The sequence below is a fragment of the Sparus aurata genome, chromosome 14 (genome assembly GCF_900880675.1).
Source record: "Sparus aurata chromosome 14, fSpaAur1.1, whole genome shotgun sequence".
Taxonomy (NCBI): domain Eukaryota; kingdom Metazoa; phylum Chordata; class Actinopteri; order Spariformes; family Sparidae; genus Sparus; species Sparus aurata.
This window is the reverse complement of record NC_044200.1, coordinates 8,851,475-8,867,693: the sequence shown is the minus strand read 5'-3', so window position 1 is coordinate 8,867,693 and position 16,219 is coordinate 8,851,475. Positions and strand designations below refer to the sequence as shown.

Sequence of the window (16,219 nt, the reverse complement as noted above, 5' to 3'; positions counted from 1 at the left end):
TGTGTGTGTGTGTGTGTGTGTGTGTCGAGGGGAGAAGGGGGGGGGTGATTTGCAGCCTAATGTCTAATGTCACAGGAAGCACCGGCAGCCATATTGATCATTTTTCATGTCCTGCCTCATTTCACTAAGAGGCCCGACCCGACCGCTGGTGGCGCTTTCAATTCACTTATGAGACAGCCGGAGGAAGACAGAGAGCTGCAGCTCCAGCAGTAACAAACACGGCCATATAACACAAACTGGAAAATAACACAGAGTTTAACGGTGAGCAACAGTATTGTGTTTATTTTCAATGCACGGGATCAATAGTGTTTGCAAACAGTACAACGCATTGGAAAATGGAAGTACTATTAGTGACATTGGAGTATTAAGCAAAGGAATCACTCAACACCAAATCTGCAAGTGGTGCTTTATAGAATCAATCACCGTACAACCTAAACACACATTACAAAACCTCATTTACATCTTCTCAACAAAGATATTCATTTTACAGCCTACTTTTGGACACAGGAGTTTGTCGCCCTCCACTTGTCGGGGAGGGTGGAAAAAATGACTAAATATGATTATGACGAATATTCCCCCATCGAGTATGAGTATTTAAATGGAATAGGCATTACTTTTTCCTGAGCAAATTTTTAAACGAATTGATTTCACATGCATTTGTGTTGATTACCATAAACCGCAGTCTTTAATTGCACTTCTGTGAACAGGTTATTATCCATATTTTTCATTTGTGTACCAAGAAAAAAAAAGTGTGCAGTGGAAACCCTTGAAAGAAAGAAAGAAAGAAAGAAAGAAAGAAAGAAAGAAAGAAAGAAAGAAAGAAAGAAAGTTAGTTGTGTAGTGGTGAATGGAGTTGGTGTAGTGATTAAAGTAAAATGTGACAAAGAGATATGCCAGCAGATTCACTGCTCCACTGCTTTATCCACTGAAGCCTCTGCTTTACTGGAAACATTCACCAATGAAACAAACTGCAGTGTCATTACCGCATCATGTTTTGCTCTCCCTTCTTCGGTAATGCTGTCTGTCTCCATTTACTCATCTCCTAATATTCCCACAGCAGTAGTGGGATTAAAAAAACACATTCATTTACATTTTCTTTTGCAATTCTATGGAAATTCCTTCCAAAATTTGCATTAAACTTGGGTGAAAACTGAACGGGGCGATTGTGAACGCCTACTTGGCTTTTTTAATTCTGTGATTAAGAATATTTTGTATAATGTGGTCTTTCACTCTGTGACAGTGACAATGCCATGTGCTGCATGACAGCCACTCCGATCATTACACACTCTGAATATACTAAGTAAGAATCATTAATTTGCCAAAGTTACCCAAAACATTCTGCAGAAGTGCCACTGAGCTTCTTTAAATGTTATTATCCATTAAAAGAAAATAAAGACTGCCCTCACTTCAGTTCTGACCCTAAGAAATGACACAGGGCGATTTATTTGCTGTCGGAGTGGGTGAAGGTGTGGAAGAAGACCGGGAGCTTTGGTACGGATTTGAGAAATCCCTGGCTTGAAATGAGGATGTGCTGGATTGAAATGAGGATGTGTTGGATCGGTATGGGGATGGGGTGGATTGATATGAGGAAGTGCTGGATCGGTATGGGGATGGGGTGGATTGATATGAGGAAGTGCTGGATCGGTACGGGGAAGTGCTGGATTGGTATGGGGATGGGCTCGATTGATATGAGGATGTGCTGGATCGGTATGGGGATGGGCTGGGTTGATAAACAGAAACAGTGGGTTGAGGAGCTGGTTTCGGTGCCGGTGCTGGTTTCGGTGCCAGTACTGGTTTTGGTGCCACTGCTGGTTTCGGTGCCAGTACTGGTTTCGGTGCCAGTGCTGGTTTCGGTGCTGACGCAGCACCATATATATCAGCGAGCGGGTGCGTGGTCTTGTACTGCAGCAGGTACTCGGGGTAGATCTGCTGCATATCAAACACAACATAGATGGAGGGATTCAGAACATCGTCCACGCAGCTGTCATAGCGGTCCCCGCTGTCCTTAGAAGGAGGCCGGACGTAGCTGGAGGAGCCCTTGGTGTAGTGTCCCACCAGCAGCCGCGCGATGAACATGGATTTGACATCTGAGCCACTGGTGTAGCTGTGGGAGTATTTGGCATCCCGGGCAAAATAACTACCTGGGTTTGGACACAGACAGATGTTTAAAATTTAAAATGCCATTACACTGTGTGAGGAGAGATGCTAGGGGCTGCATTTGTGAGTATTTCATTATAGATTCATCTGCTAATTATTTTCTTGAATTAAAAAAACATTTGCTCGGGTCTATAAAATGTTCGAAAACCATGAAAAATATTTTTTCACAAGCATACTATCAAAGGTCATATTGATAACATTGTTATGTAGACACATCATTGTTTTAATACATCTATTGTATATACAATATTGTGACAATATTGTAGGGAAAACTGTTGACCTACTTTAATACTTTCACAAAACACACTTACACGATGGGATTTTTGAAAATAATGATCAGTAATGTGGATATAGCTACTGTGGATAAAAATAAGTATCAGAACACAGAAATCTAGTTAAAAAAAAAAAAAGAAGAAGAAGAAGAAGAAAGACAATTTCATCACTTTTTGCAGCCTTTAAACAAACAACATTGATATATTGTTCAATGAACCCATCTGGGTCAGCACTGCGGTTGTTTTTGGGGGGCTTTTGAGCACCCCACTAAAAATTGAGATGCATCATCTTTGGAGAAGCTACGACCAATTAGTCTAAACTGGATCAAACCACTCTCAAGCAATACTAATGAACAGCTTGAAAAAAAATGGGATGAGGGTGAAAAAGGTTTTTGGCTGAACTGTCCCTCAGCTCTCCAGCTCACCTTTGCCGTAAGCAGTCCCGTGAGTTCCGCAGAGTCTCCAGTCTATGTTGTCCTTGCAGATGTCATCCAGGTATTTGTTGTCGGTGCCGTGGAAGAGTTGCTTTTCTGTCACTAGGCGCCCGCCGTTCTTGTCCTTCATCTGCATTTTCTTCCTTTTTTTTGCAAAAAGGAATGAGATAACTTAAGTGGAGCTGAAACACTTAAGATCATGTGCCAACATGAAGGGAGACTGTAACATTTGTCAACTGTAAAATGTTGTGAAAGAAAGAATAGAAAAAACTCACTATGTCCGTGAACCAGCTCAATAACTCAGTTAGGCAGTAATATCTCTCTAAACTTTTCTGCTACTAGCTAACATTAGCCACCGTGAGCTACATGCTGTAGCGACCCAATCCCTCAGCAACAGATCATATTACAGTTTACATTTTTTAAAAAGGCGCAACAAGTCAGATGGATAAAGTATTATGCCAGACAGATGCCAGACTTAAAACATACGTACAGCTGAAAGCTATCCCAGAGAGTTTTGTTCTGAATCCTCTCGATGCCGACAACGTCAAATCCTGTCATGGTTTTGCAGAAAAGAGCTTCGATCTCCTTAAACTCATCTGAGGAGCTCTGGAGGGAGACACGCTGGAAAACACATAGCAAAGAGAGAAGACATTGCTTTTACCATTGCAGAAAATGTTAATCCTATGATTTTCCGACACAATTCCCTGCAGCAACTGATTTCTCGGCTGCTGCAAACGTCTGCACACGACTATAACATATTATCGCCTTTCAAATGACACAACCAACAGACTGCAGCAACTTCTATCACTTATTTGAGGTTCTATTTCTGGCCATGTGCCGACTCTTGGTCAAATATTTACTCTTTTTGCTCTGTTTTTGGTAGAGCTTTCTAGTTAGCTTAACTTCTATCATGAATCTAGCTCTCAAACACGAAAAAGGTCAAGAAGTCAATAAATTTAATGTGGGAGCAGTGTTTTCTGTGGGAGAGCACCACTGAAGAGTAGTCCCTCGGCTAAATCGCATCACTGCCGGTTGAACAAATTAACATCTCTATTGAAAGTTGCAAAAGAAAATCAAATCTTCTTGCATTCTTTTAAGTAATTTAGTTTGAATGCATAACAGGCCAATTTTCCAAAGCAAACCAAATGGTTTTTAGTTGCAAAGCATCTCATTGGACACACCACACGAAGGAACCGCCTCAGCCAATGAGCGTTACAACTGCATGTTTTGCTTTTATTACAGCGGCACATCAATAAGTGACAACACCGGCTGCAAATTCTTTTGACCACAGGTAGTGCAAGCTCGTCTGGAAGTGCAGGCGGATGACGTCAGCCCGGTTTCAGGTGCTTTACGTCAGTAACACTTTGTGTCCTGGTCAGGGTTAAGAGGTGCTTTTCATTCCTCAGTGGCTGTCATTTCTCTCCACTTAGCCATGAAGCCAGCTGTATTTTACATTTTGAATCTTTGTGAAAAACCCAACTCATTTTCATCCAGCGGTACTCAAACCGGAGGAAATAGCTTCTTTGTAGGGGCCTATTCTTTAGCACCAAGTTACTACACATGTGTTGTATGTGGGACTCACTGAACAGCGTGGCTCATTGACAGTGTTAGGTAACGTTACTTTTAAAAGTAACTCATTACGTTACGAGATTGCTACCATTGAAAGGTAACTTGTTATGTTACTGCGTTATCCGCAGGAAAAAATGTGTTAGAGTACTTCAGTAAAACGATGGTAAAACCACTTTGTGACTCATTGGACAGGCTGGTTGTATCGTCCAGAGGGCGCGTAGCCAACTGTACATTTTGTGATCTTTTTTACAGCCCACAATCAGTAACTCTGCAGCTTAATAATAGGAATGACAGATGCAATACGACACATTCAGCTGTTTATTGAGCACACCATCTGACAGCGAACTGGGCAGAGGCATACAGTATTAGGCCGAGGTGCTTCAATGAAACCATACAACACAGGCTCCTATAGCTTATATATGAAGTTTAAAGATGCAGCTTTTTTTTCGTTCGTCTTCAAAACACATTCCTACACACAAACTATTCAAGTGCATTTAGGCTTTTCAAACATACAGACTCACCCAGCCAATGTTCTGTTCTATGTAGTACACTTTAGCTCAAAGTAGTTATAACGCAGGAGAAGAAGTTTTGTTACAACATAAATGTACCCCAAACACTGCTCACCGATGTTCTTTATTGTTAAAACCTGCTGCCTACATTACCCACGATGCAAGTTAACCACTGAGTGACATCACATTTATCAGCTTAGAGGCTGACAGAAGCCTGAAGAATAAACTTTTACTGGCTTTTGGTAAAAGGACTTGCTGGCGGTAATCCAGAGACACACTTTCATTTCTTGTTAGTGCAGGACAACACACTCACTGACTGCAATACCAGCACCATCATTAATTTAGGTGTTTACATAATAACAACAATACACAGGTTAAAATGTCTGCATGTCTTCTTTGCATGGAAATATTGGAAACTTTGTGTTGATTTTTCCCTTTTTGTCACACGATCACACCCAGACAGGACAAACGAAAAACAAAATGTGCAGCTAACCTACCAACCTGCTTGTTGTGCTAAAACCTTAAATATAATGTACATTCACACAACCTCTAATCCCGGGCATGAGTGTCAGCTGAATCTGCGGCGGTGGATACCTTGAATCCTGTTTGAGGGCTCTGTGTCTTGTCCCAGTGATCTGGTATGGCGGCGATATTACCTCTACCAAGAGGCCTTATGTTGTCAGAAAGAAAATTAGGGTTAGTTGTAACGTGAGGTAGTTTGAAAAAGCGTTTCCAATACGTGGGATCAACGTAGTATAATCAGAATGTCGTACCTCACTCTCCTTGCTCGAACATCAGCCGCTGAAGCAAACCGGGGTCGTCTTTTCACCACCTTCTTCGTGCCATATTGCTTGTTTGTTTGTATCATGTCTGAGGAAAAAACATACACCATTAGAATACTGCTTTCTTTTTTTAAAGGTTTAAACACGAGATCAACTGCATAATCTTTGCTTACCCTGGAAACACAGTGAATACAACTGTGAACCGGCAGTGAACTCCACCACATCTTTGTCGTCGTCCAGAAACTTCTGCTCCAGTTTGGCGCTGTCCATGTCTGCTGGTCTGTGTTTTCCGTCCTGCCACACAACACAGAGACATCTGTTTTAGCTCAAGAAGATTCTGCAATGGTCGGTGACCAATCAGGAGCCAGTTGTTACGGTACCATGAGATTATTGCCAACAGAAAATGTACATATATGCAGTAAATGTGAATTTTGGGCAAATACTGCTCACTGCAAATACAGTTGACTTCAGCACAATAGCTAACAGAACTGTTGTTTTTTTTTTAAGTTAGAGGATAAAACCAACCGCAGCTGCTCAGAGCCAACTAGCTCTGGAGGAGAGTCAGGTGCGGAGCCAGATCGACTGGACCAATGAACACCCTGAGTCACACAACTTAACTTTTGGAATTCAAAAGTAGCTTTAACTTGACTTCCACTTATCAACCTGACTGAAGCGGTCATCCGCTGACGTGAGCTCCATTGTCAGGCGTTTGTGTTCTATAATGTTGACTGCTGACTGGAGCTTACTTCATGAATGTAACTAGCAGAGAGGAGAGGGGAGAAGAAGGGAGTGAATCAGAGTCTCTGGTGAGTGTTGAGTTTAATTAGCGCTGACCTGAATTTAAACACACAGACACACACACCATTGAGGAGTGCCCTTGCTTGCTAGTAATGTAATGTAATCTGGGCTGTAAGCAATAATACTTTTTTTTTTTTTTTTACATTCAAAGCTTCTATTGATGTTTTTTGAATGAAGCTTCTAATGGCGTTTCGATCTCTGAAATCTGTAGCTTCCAGTAGGCTAGTGTTTTTTTTTTTGGAAGTGTAAACCTGGAGGACAACAGATAAACTGATGAGAAGGGCTTAGCTTTGAAAGTTGGTGAATTGATCATCTTGAATGAGGTGGCCTTAAGAACTTTATTTACTAATTCATCAATCCAATATGAGCGTGACAAATTCAAATTTGTTTAATCTGACTACAATCTCGGCTGCTACTTATCTCTTTCCTCTGAAATGCTACCACACAGTCTGTACACACATTTCAGGCCTCTCTTCCCCTTTTGATTTTTTCGTGTGGCCGTAGAGCCGTACAAAATAAGATTAAAAACCTAAATGATGTGCATGAGCAGCAGCATCAAAAACAAAATACAGCAGGGACAAAACGAAGTGTCTGCTGTAGACATGAAACACATGAAAACAGAATTTAAAAAAAGAGTTGCAGGGTTATGTAAACGTGGAGTCGTCAGTTCAGCGCTGATTTACTACTTCAGTCGTGTTGTGATTTGAGTTTTTACATTTCTGCTCCTTCAAAAAAACAGGCAGAATCTGAGACCGCTCATTTCCACAACAGCTGTCAGAGTCCTCCACAGCCAGCGTGGCTCAGATAGCTGAGGATTGCATCAGACGGCCGATATCACATTATAAATTCCGCTTCTGAGCAAAGCAGCCACATCTTTCTTATCATGTGCAAAATGTATTAAAGTCAGTTTGCTGCAGTGAGTTGTTGTCACAGCGCATTTTAACGTTGTGGTGCAGCTACAAAATATCACTGAAATAAAAAAGGTACAGTGGCCATTTTTAGCCCGAATCAGTTCCACTGACTTCACATGCAGAGGCATGATGTCAGGGTGCATATCTTCAATGGAACTGTTGGCTGCTGCCGTATTTTCATGCTGCTCCGCGGCTATCTATAAGGAATCGTTTCAATGTTTCAACAAGGAAAGCGCTGTTGCTTACTCAGACTTACAATGGTCAGATAATATGCATTTGATTGGTTGCAATCTGCAGTGCTGCAGATATCCTGTTGGGCTACCAGGACATCTTGATGTCAAGAGATTCACAGTAAGGCAAGACATAACTAACATCCTGGAAAAACAGCAAATACCTGCCAACGTGATGAAGACAAATAATGTGTTGTGACAAACTGACTGTCAAAACTGTTTCGGTAAAAGACACTAAAACACTAAAATTGTACCCTAACTTTCAGTAAACACAACATTGATATTCTACTTTTGATTAGTTCACATTTGTATTAGCAGCATTCATCTGGCCTAATGCCTGTGCCCTTCGATGAACGTATGTCTATTGTTTATTCTCCTTTTAGCCGTTTTATTTTCATGATGTATGTATCAGGCTCTTCGGCAGCTAACGTTCTACTTTGTTAACTAGCTAGTGGCTAACTTTGTTCAGCGCTGAGCAGGTAGCACACAGAGGGATTTAAGGTTTTCAGTGAGGAAAGTCTGTCTGCTTTGTCTGGAACGTTCGTGAGAGCTGAGAACAAAAACAGTAATCAAGAAAAACCAAAACAACAAGCTAAAAAACGCTAAAAAGAGCTTTCCAGCTGAGGGGTACAGGAAATAATTCTTTGTGGCTTCATCAACTCAAGTTACCCTTAAACACATTATAAATCATTGTAATCATGAATCAGTCATTTGATCCACTATTTTTATCTACAAATTAATGAGTGCTGCTTTCACAGAATACAGGAAATTGGCTACATTTTCTTAATGGATGTCATGCAACTGCGTGAAAATTCTCGGCATTTCCAAATGTCTGCATTGTAACAACTAAAACAATCCTTAAAAAAAAAAAGAAAAAAAAAGGCTTAGTTACTCACAGCTGAAGCGTACAAGTTCCACTTCCCAAACTCATCCTCCCAGTACCAAAGCCACTCAGTGGTGTGGATGAAGGTTGGCTCAAGCAAAGAGTTAAGGGTAGAGAGTCGTCGGACTTTGTTCGTGCCACAGGTCATCGTGTCAAAATGCACAGATGGGCTGCTGCTACTAAAGACAGAAGAATGGGTATACATTAATTCATACAATTACAGTCATTTTTAAAAAGACAGTAATCAATTGTGTTAAACCAATACATACGTTGGCTGCACCATTTGAGCAGTATTGGGATTTTCCCCGAGCAGTGAATTGTTCCAAGTCATAATACTACTTATTTATTTTTAAAAAAACAAAACAGATAATTTCCTGTGATTATATTCAAACATGTTTCATTCTTTTCCAGGTACACGAATGAAAGACAGATCTTTACCTGTGAATTCATGCTGTACCAGTGAGAGGAAATACAAGCTGACAGATTTTTTTACAAACCAAGTGTGTAAAGTAAACAAGAAGATTGGTGCCACTCTGACAACTATATGATAAATATGACAAAGAGGCTAGCAGCTAATTAGCTTTATGGGCACAGAGTCTCCTCTGTTTGACTGTCAACCGCGATATTATTGATCCCACTGATTTTACTGCCAAGACCCGACTTACTCTGCTCGGTTTATTGGTTGCCTTTGCTGATTGGGTTGGTTGCGTTAAAGGTAAAAATATTAGGGTAGGCTAATCAAAAATAGAGTAGGGGGAAGTAAAAGTGTACTACTGATCAGTGGCAGAGTAGGCCAGATCTTATCAAAAAAAATTATCTAGAGCCATAATCTATAATGCTTTGACAAAAAGACTCCAGGTGGTCACTGTACCCAGCCTGTCTGGACCCGTTTGCAGTTTTTACGCTAAGCTAATTGGCCGCTGAATGTCAGCAGAGAGTACCTGTTTGTTTTTGAAGGATCACAGTAGTCCCTCTCAATCGCCTCATTATCAGGCATGGCGGTCCACTGGTCATTCTCTCTGACCTCCCATCTGTACGGCATCTTGTCATGAGCTTTAAAGCATCGATCTGGGAACACATTGGTCACAAAACACGTTTAACTTCACCTGAAGAAAACTGATGTGACGTGATCGATTCAAGAACACAAAATAAGTGTCGTCACTGGTACTCACCCTCGTGTATACAGTGTCCTTTGATGAAAAACATGCATATCTCAGTTTTATCTAAAGGGGACAAGCAAAAAGCGTTTATTTGTATTACATTTCACACAGTTTCAACACTTAAAATCTTTTGCAGCTGGTGTAGTTTACCTCTGACTGGCCTTCGCCTTTCTCCTCTGTTCGACCCATCATCACGGTTTTCCTCGGTGTTGACAGCAGCAGTGATGTCACCAGTGGAATGGGTTCGTAGCAGCTGTTGATGGTTACCCCTATTAGCCCTGCTGCCGACGTTACCACCTCTACCTCTGTAAAATGTTACAGATTCAATTGGATTTGGTATTTGTTTGGCGTTCTGACCATCGAAGCAGCTTGCATCAACGATGTCGGCTGCAGCAGCAGAGAGGAAACCGGTGCTTTTGTTTGGTCCATCGTCACTTAAGGCATTGATGGCACCAAGGAGGTCATCAGTGGAAAGGGTTCTTTGCAGCTGTTGATGGTTGCCCCTGTTGCCCGTGTTGCCCCCATTACCTCTGTTGCCACGGTTATTCCGTCTTCTTGTTCTTTTTCTGTTGTGACCATCGACGCTGCTCGTGTCAGTGTCGCTGGCAGCGACAGAGATGTCACTGGTGGAGGAATTCAGCTTCTGCTGGTCACCGTCGGGCAGTCCATCTTCAGAATACAGATCATCGTCGATATCAACGAGGATGTTAGTGTTGGACCAGGTTGACAGCTGCTGTTGACCATGGCCCTGGTTTCCTCCGTTGCCTCTATTGCCTCTGTTGCCCCGGTTTCCCCTGTTGCCTCTGTTGCCCCTTATGCCTCTGTTGCCCCTGTTGCCTCCGTTGCCCCTGTTGCCTCCGTTGCCCCTGTTGCCTCCGTTGCCTCCGTTGCCCCTGTTGCCTCGGAAACCACCTCGCATTTGAATGTTGGCCCTGTAGTCAGAGTACTTCAATGCCACTATATTTGCATAAACTGACTTCAAGGAACGAATGAGGTCGTCAGGCACCCCTTTCTCCTGCAGAATTTGTAATGGCTGTTGGGCATTAAAGTCATGGGTCCTGAGGCAGCTGCAGTCACGATTTAGGTACCTCTCACAGATATGCAGCCTCTTGCAGCCGATACCAGCTTGACAACTGCCGAATATCCCCGCTCCGTTGTTGTAATCATGACATACCTAGTAAATGGAGAAAGAAATAAAATCAAGGAGAGCAAAAAACAAGGAAAAAGAAGGTAGAAACTGCAGCTGTGATACTGACAACTCATTTACGAAAATAAATACACATCATGCAGCTAATTATTTGTGTTGATCTGAACCTCCCAAGAACTCAACGGGTCTTTTGACGTTAAGTGATTGAATCGATTTACGATTTTAATCGTTTTTTTTTCCTTCTGCTTTTATTGTACACAACATTGCCCTACCATTTGAAACAGTGCAGCTTCAAACTCACTTGAAAAAAAAAAATGTGTCCCTTTTTGATAAAATGCTTTTGTAAACATAAATTTAACATGTCAGATTCCTTGCATTTATAAAAACAGGTCAGTTTCCATATTGCTATTAATAAAGTGTGAACATAACTTTCTTTAAATACTTTTTTTTGCGAAAGGTGCCTTTTGTTTACAAACAGTATTTTGTATCCGTGAAGATATGTAAACTAAATTAAACATCTGCATGCATCGAATAATAAACATGACATGTTGGTAGATGTACAGGACATGAGGTGTCTGCTTCCTCTGGCTTGGGACATCATGCCCCGTTTCCGCTTCGTAGCACAAACCTGGGGTCAAACATTTTGAGCATGTGGATGAACCTCCAGCTTTTCCACTGAGGAAGGGCACCATATCTTTAGTGATATGCAACATGACTGCATCCGTAAAAGCTGTCCACCGGGACCCTTTCTCCTCATACGGGACGCAATGATTAAATGATTCTGCTAATGTTGGCTGCTTTTTAGCGGGTGTTTGTGGGCTGCCGCGGCCTTGTACATCTCGTAGTGAACAACAAGTGTCCCAGGTGAAGAGAGTGGGGTGTAAAGGGAGGGGTGGCCGACAAGCCAGTTTGTTTTGGTCTAGCATGTTGGTGCCGAAATGTGACTACTAGTGGTGCTCAATATGGCATTTGGGAACTTCAAAGCCAGAATATTTTCAAATCTTACTCTTACTCTTTGTTTGACCAAACCAGAGTTTGTGATTGTTGGAACAGTGGAAAAACTAGCAAAGATGGTTTCGGTGACTTTTGTGTTGTCACTGTTGCGTTTGAATTAAGTATGTTTTATGGTAGGTAAAGAGTTGGCAATCGAGCTAGTCTCAGTTTGCTCAAGTTGGAGAAACCGGAATTCAGAAGGTTTACTGTTGAATTTTCCTGTTTAATATGGAAAACAGGTGGAAGAATAATACCTTTCTTGGCGGTTTTTTGGGGAATTCATTTTGTATCCTCCTTTGCCCCCCCTCCATGCAAAATAGCAGCAATTGCCGGTTGTTAGGCTGATGCCTGACATATTGCCCAACCCTAGTTTTAAGTCATCGTTTTTTCCCTACATCTTTGTACCCGTCCTTATTCGGACACAGCAGATGTTAGCTCCGATCCACTCTGCAAGCAATCAAACAATATGATTTACAAAAAATTCCTCTGGATGTATCTTCTGCATGCAGTCACACTTACAGGTGGCAGCAGCCTGTCGTCGCTCTGCATCAGCAGCGTGCACAGCTCCATCCTGCTCAGGCTCTCCAGCCCATGTTCCCCCAGAACCGTCTGATTGTGATCAGAGTCCAGCTCATGGGAGAAGGTACATCCTCTCCTGTCGTGAAAGAACACAGCACATGTCGTTCAGCCATGAGTTTGTCTTAATAAACAGATACTCTGGAAAAATTATAAATTCCTGTAAGATCAAATATAACTACCAGCTAACAAAGAGGTACTGGAGTGCTACGTATTTGAATTATACAACACTCATCTACAGTAAAATGCTGACAGGGATAAAGGTCACCATTTCACCAGACCTGTGAAACGCAGCTAAGAATATGTCCGACTCATTTGTTGTTGTCTGACTACTCTCCAGCTTATAGTTTTGGAAACAAATTATACCACGCCTGTGTTTCTATGGTAAATATGTGGCTAAAATAAGCAGCTGGTTAGCTTATTTTAGCATTAAGACAGAAAACAGGCGTCTTCACTTCCCTAAATAAAAAAAATTAAAAAAGACAGAGTGCAGTAAATAGAAACTGTGGAACATGCAGTGAGGTTAAAATGCTTTGTTTTGGGTTTTTATTTGACTTTGTGTATAGATTTTATTACCCAAAAGGTGCCAAAGGTGAAAATAGGCTACCTAAAAATAACTTACTTTGGTACTGAGCACAGAAAGTAAGTCTGTCAATTTGTATTAATAGAGAGCCAAACTTTATAGCTGTTACTTTTTATTTTACTTTAATGCAATTTAGCATAACTTTAAAAACAGCACAGGTATGACACGTCATCTGTTATCCTTCAAACAAAATCAAGCTAACCGTTTCCCTGTTACCAGTCTTTGAGCTAAGCTAGCTAAGTAGTCAGCTATCTTCATATCTATCTTAACACTCTGAAAACTCCCTGAGCGGTTCTCACCAAAAATATCAAACCACTTCCTCAAATACCGTGATTTTAACTTCGAAGCTACTTAAAAATATTGCAATATTGGCTTTACATGTTGTTGAATTGGCCTGCCCGCTGTACAATGTCTGTGTTTGCCTTGTCTACACCAAAGCCTAAAAGATAATGCCAGCTGGCAACGGTACCTGAACGCACCATGTTTATGACAGGTAAGTTGCAACAGCATTAAATTTCACCAGCAGGCTGAAACCACCCTATGACAGTTTCGTTCGTTTTTGTACGGCTTTAATCAGGGAAAGGAAATAATGATTAATCTGAATTTAAAAAATAAATGTCCCTTTAACAACAACCACCACAGCAACAACTGAGATCGCTATTAATGACTCACAGGCCTCTCTAACTACGTGCACAGGCGCACAGACCGGTGTCAGGGCTTCCTGACTCAGGACTCGCTTTGACCTCCCACACCTGAAGCGACTATTTACCTTAGTCGAGTGAACTGACAGGATCCGCTGAAGAGGAAGTTCTTACACAGGTGCAGGCCCTCGCAAGACCCTGGACAGTCCCTGGCCCTGCACAGTCTCAGCCTGGTCCTCGCCACCACCTTCGGCTGCCCGAAGGGACAACAGGAGGCGAACTTCTCCGTGTTTTGGAGGATGTCCGACACGCTCGTTGAATCCCCTAAACCGAGGTTGAACATCAGAAAGTCAGTTTCCACCGCTCCCTGGTTGGAGCAGATAAACTTCAGTATGTCTGACTCCCTCATGTTTACGCTCTTCCCCCGGGCTTCCTGCCTCCGACGAGCAGAACGACGAGCGGGAGTCTGTGACTGCTCGGCGACCTGCTCACTTCGCTGGAAGAGGAAAGCTCGGTATCGTTTCTGATGATTGGAAACCGAAACTTAACGTGTTTCTAATCGGGACGTCATGAGTGTAACGCCGCTGTTGTCCGCGTGGGGGCGCCCTCGTGTTACATGACCTCATGCAGCCCTGGACTCAGAGGAGGACAGAGGAGCTGTTTCTCTTTCCTTCCTCTGCTCTGTAGTTGGAACATCTGTGGGCAAATCCATCTTGAGATTTCTATCGTTGGACATGGAATTGTATAAATAGTCAAGTCTTCACAATAAATGTAACAGGACCAGAAACGTCCTTCCTTTCTTTCAAGGATCACATTTAAAGGTGCACCGTTCAGTTCTGGAGAGGGAGCTCTTCATCTGCGCCTCAATAAACAAAACAAACAAACTGTCTTTGTTTTCATGACATGAATAAACAAACTCACCTTAAAGGGCAACGCAGTTTCCACAAGGTTACTTTGTTTATATGCGGCGGACCCTGCCACATTTTCTAGCTTTCAAACAGCGTTCTTGGGACCTCATTTTCCCTTGACAACAGCTTGTTTATTCAGTATTTGTGTTATTGCATCATTTATTTCATAAAAATGACAAATTCTAAGTTTGAATTTATCCTCCAAAACGACATAGTGCCCCTAAGCGACTGAGTCTCAGACGAGTGATACAGTGAAGTGACACCACTGAGCACAGGCTACACCAACTGACTGCTTTAATTGTGGCTGTAATTTCCTAAAATAAATAAATAAATAATTAAATAAAATGAAAATAAAAGTTAGTTTCACTCTTGGTACATTTCAGTACTCAGTTTCTGTCAATGTGTCTGTAATCTGATTACTGTGTCTCTACTGTAGGTGTGTAAGATTACATTTGCCACTTTCTTAATCCGATTACCGTGATCCCATTAACGGGATCTGCCGGTCGCACCTGCTTGAAACCCTGCCGTTCCGTGGATTTTGTGAAAACGCAGAAATTACGGTTGAATACATCTGAAGAGTTTTTCTCACACCTGGCCAACTTGTAATTTCTCCGACTAACTGGCTCATTTCAACCGCACAAAGGACTGAACTGACTTCATTTGATCACAAATTCCAGCTCCAAAATACAAGAATTTATGAAGCCTGCCTTCCAAAGACAGGTTTATTAACAGACGACCTCTAAGGGAGGGACTGCAATGTGCTCCAAGTTTTATATTCAGCTGTAATTGAGATTAACTTCTGTGGATTTGTTTTCACTGATTATTAGTTTTCTGAAGGTCATGGCAAAAAAAAAAAAACCCAAACATCCTAATGCCATCCACTGTGATTACATCTTATCAGAGAAAAAAATGGATGAAATGAACATAAAACATGCAAATCCAATTATTTAGCAGGTCTCAGTCTGCGGCATCAGGATGTACGTGCAACATCCCTCAGCTTCCCTCATCTGCGTTCGCTCATTAAATCACAGCGCACTTCCCATCAGCCTCATCGCTTCCTGTCACCCTCTCCCCGAAGAGAATATACACACAGCGCACGATGGAAGGGAATTTTTGTGCCTTTCTCGTCTGACACCAATCTTGCCGCCCGCCAGAAACTCTGAAGATTCACCGTCAGATCTGACCCGGAGGCCCAGAATGTCTAAACACAAATAAATGGGGCACCCTCGTGGTCCGGTAATCCGAGATGCACGTAAGTGATGGAGGGGGTCCGGGCTGGGGACCTTCATCACGTATCGGATGCTTCCGCACACATGGAGCCGCGGTGTGGTTTAAAAAACGATGAAGAGCACATGTAGTCACCAGATCTCAAGCCCCCTGTGGGAGATTTGAGAGCTTCTTTGAAAGATGACATAAGATCCAGTTATCCAGTTATAAAAGATGATATAAGATCTAGTTATAAGGTTTCAGACCACGATCGTGGTCTGAAACCTTATAACAAGATCTTATATCATCTTTTTTCTTCTTCTAACTTGTCACTCATCATACATAAGGTTAGTTAATTTAGCTCTGAGCACCATCTGTGAAGGGAAAACCAAATGCAATCAAGTGGTTTCTATGGAAATAACTGACTGATTCTGCAGCAATTAAAGCGGCAGTGACATAT

At 42.0% G+C, this 16,219-nt stretch overlaps 1 protein-coding gene across 2 annotated transcripts; it reads right to left on the bottom strand.

Moving 5' to 3' along the window:
* Window positions 1–254: 254 nt before the first annotated feature.
* On the bottom strand, window positions 255–14,316 carry LOC115595733 (protein mono-ADP-ribosyltransferase PARP12). Of its 2 annotated transcripts, none has more exons than XM_030440523.1 (12): window positions 13,774–14,316; window positions 12,365–12,500; window positions 9,856–10,879; window positions 9,718–9,768; window positions 9,487–9,613; window positions 8,559–8,724; window positions 5,897–6,017; window positions 5,715–5,811; window positions 5,536–5,611; window positions 3,354–3,484; window positions 2,855–3,006; window positions 255–2,141 (listed from the first exon to the last, which is right to left on the bottom strand). In XM_030440523.1, the coding sequence occupies exons 1-12, from the start codon at window positions 14,052–14,054 to the stop codon at window positions 1,420–1,422; spliced, it is 3,084 nt and encodes a 1,027-aa protein (XP_030296383.1). In that variant the 5' UTR covers window positions 14,055–14,316; the 3' UTR covers window positions 255–1,419. The 2 variants fall into 2 exon arrangements, with proteins under 2 accessions (XP_030296383.1, XP_030296384.1); XM_030440524.1 differs by lacking the exon at window positions 13,774–14,316 and adding an exon at window positions 13,304–13,415.
* Between the last annotated feature and the right edge of the window lie 1,903 nt (window positions 14,317–16,219).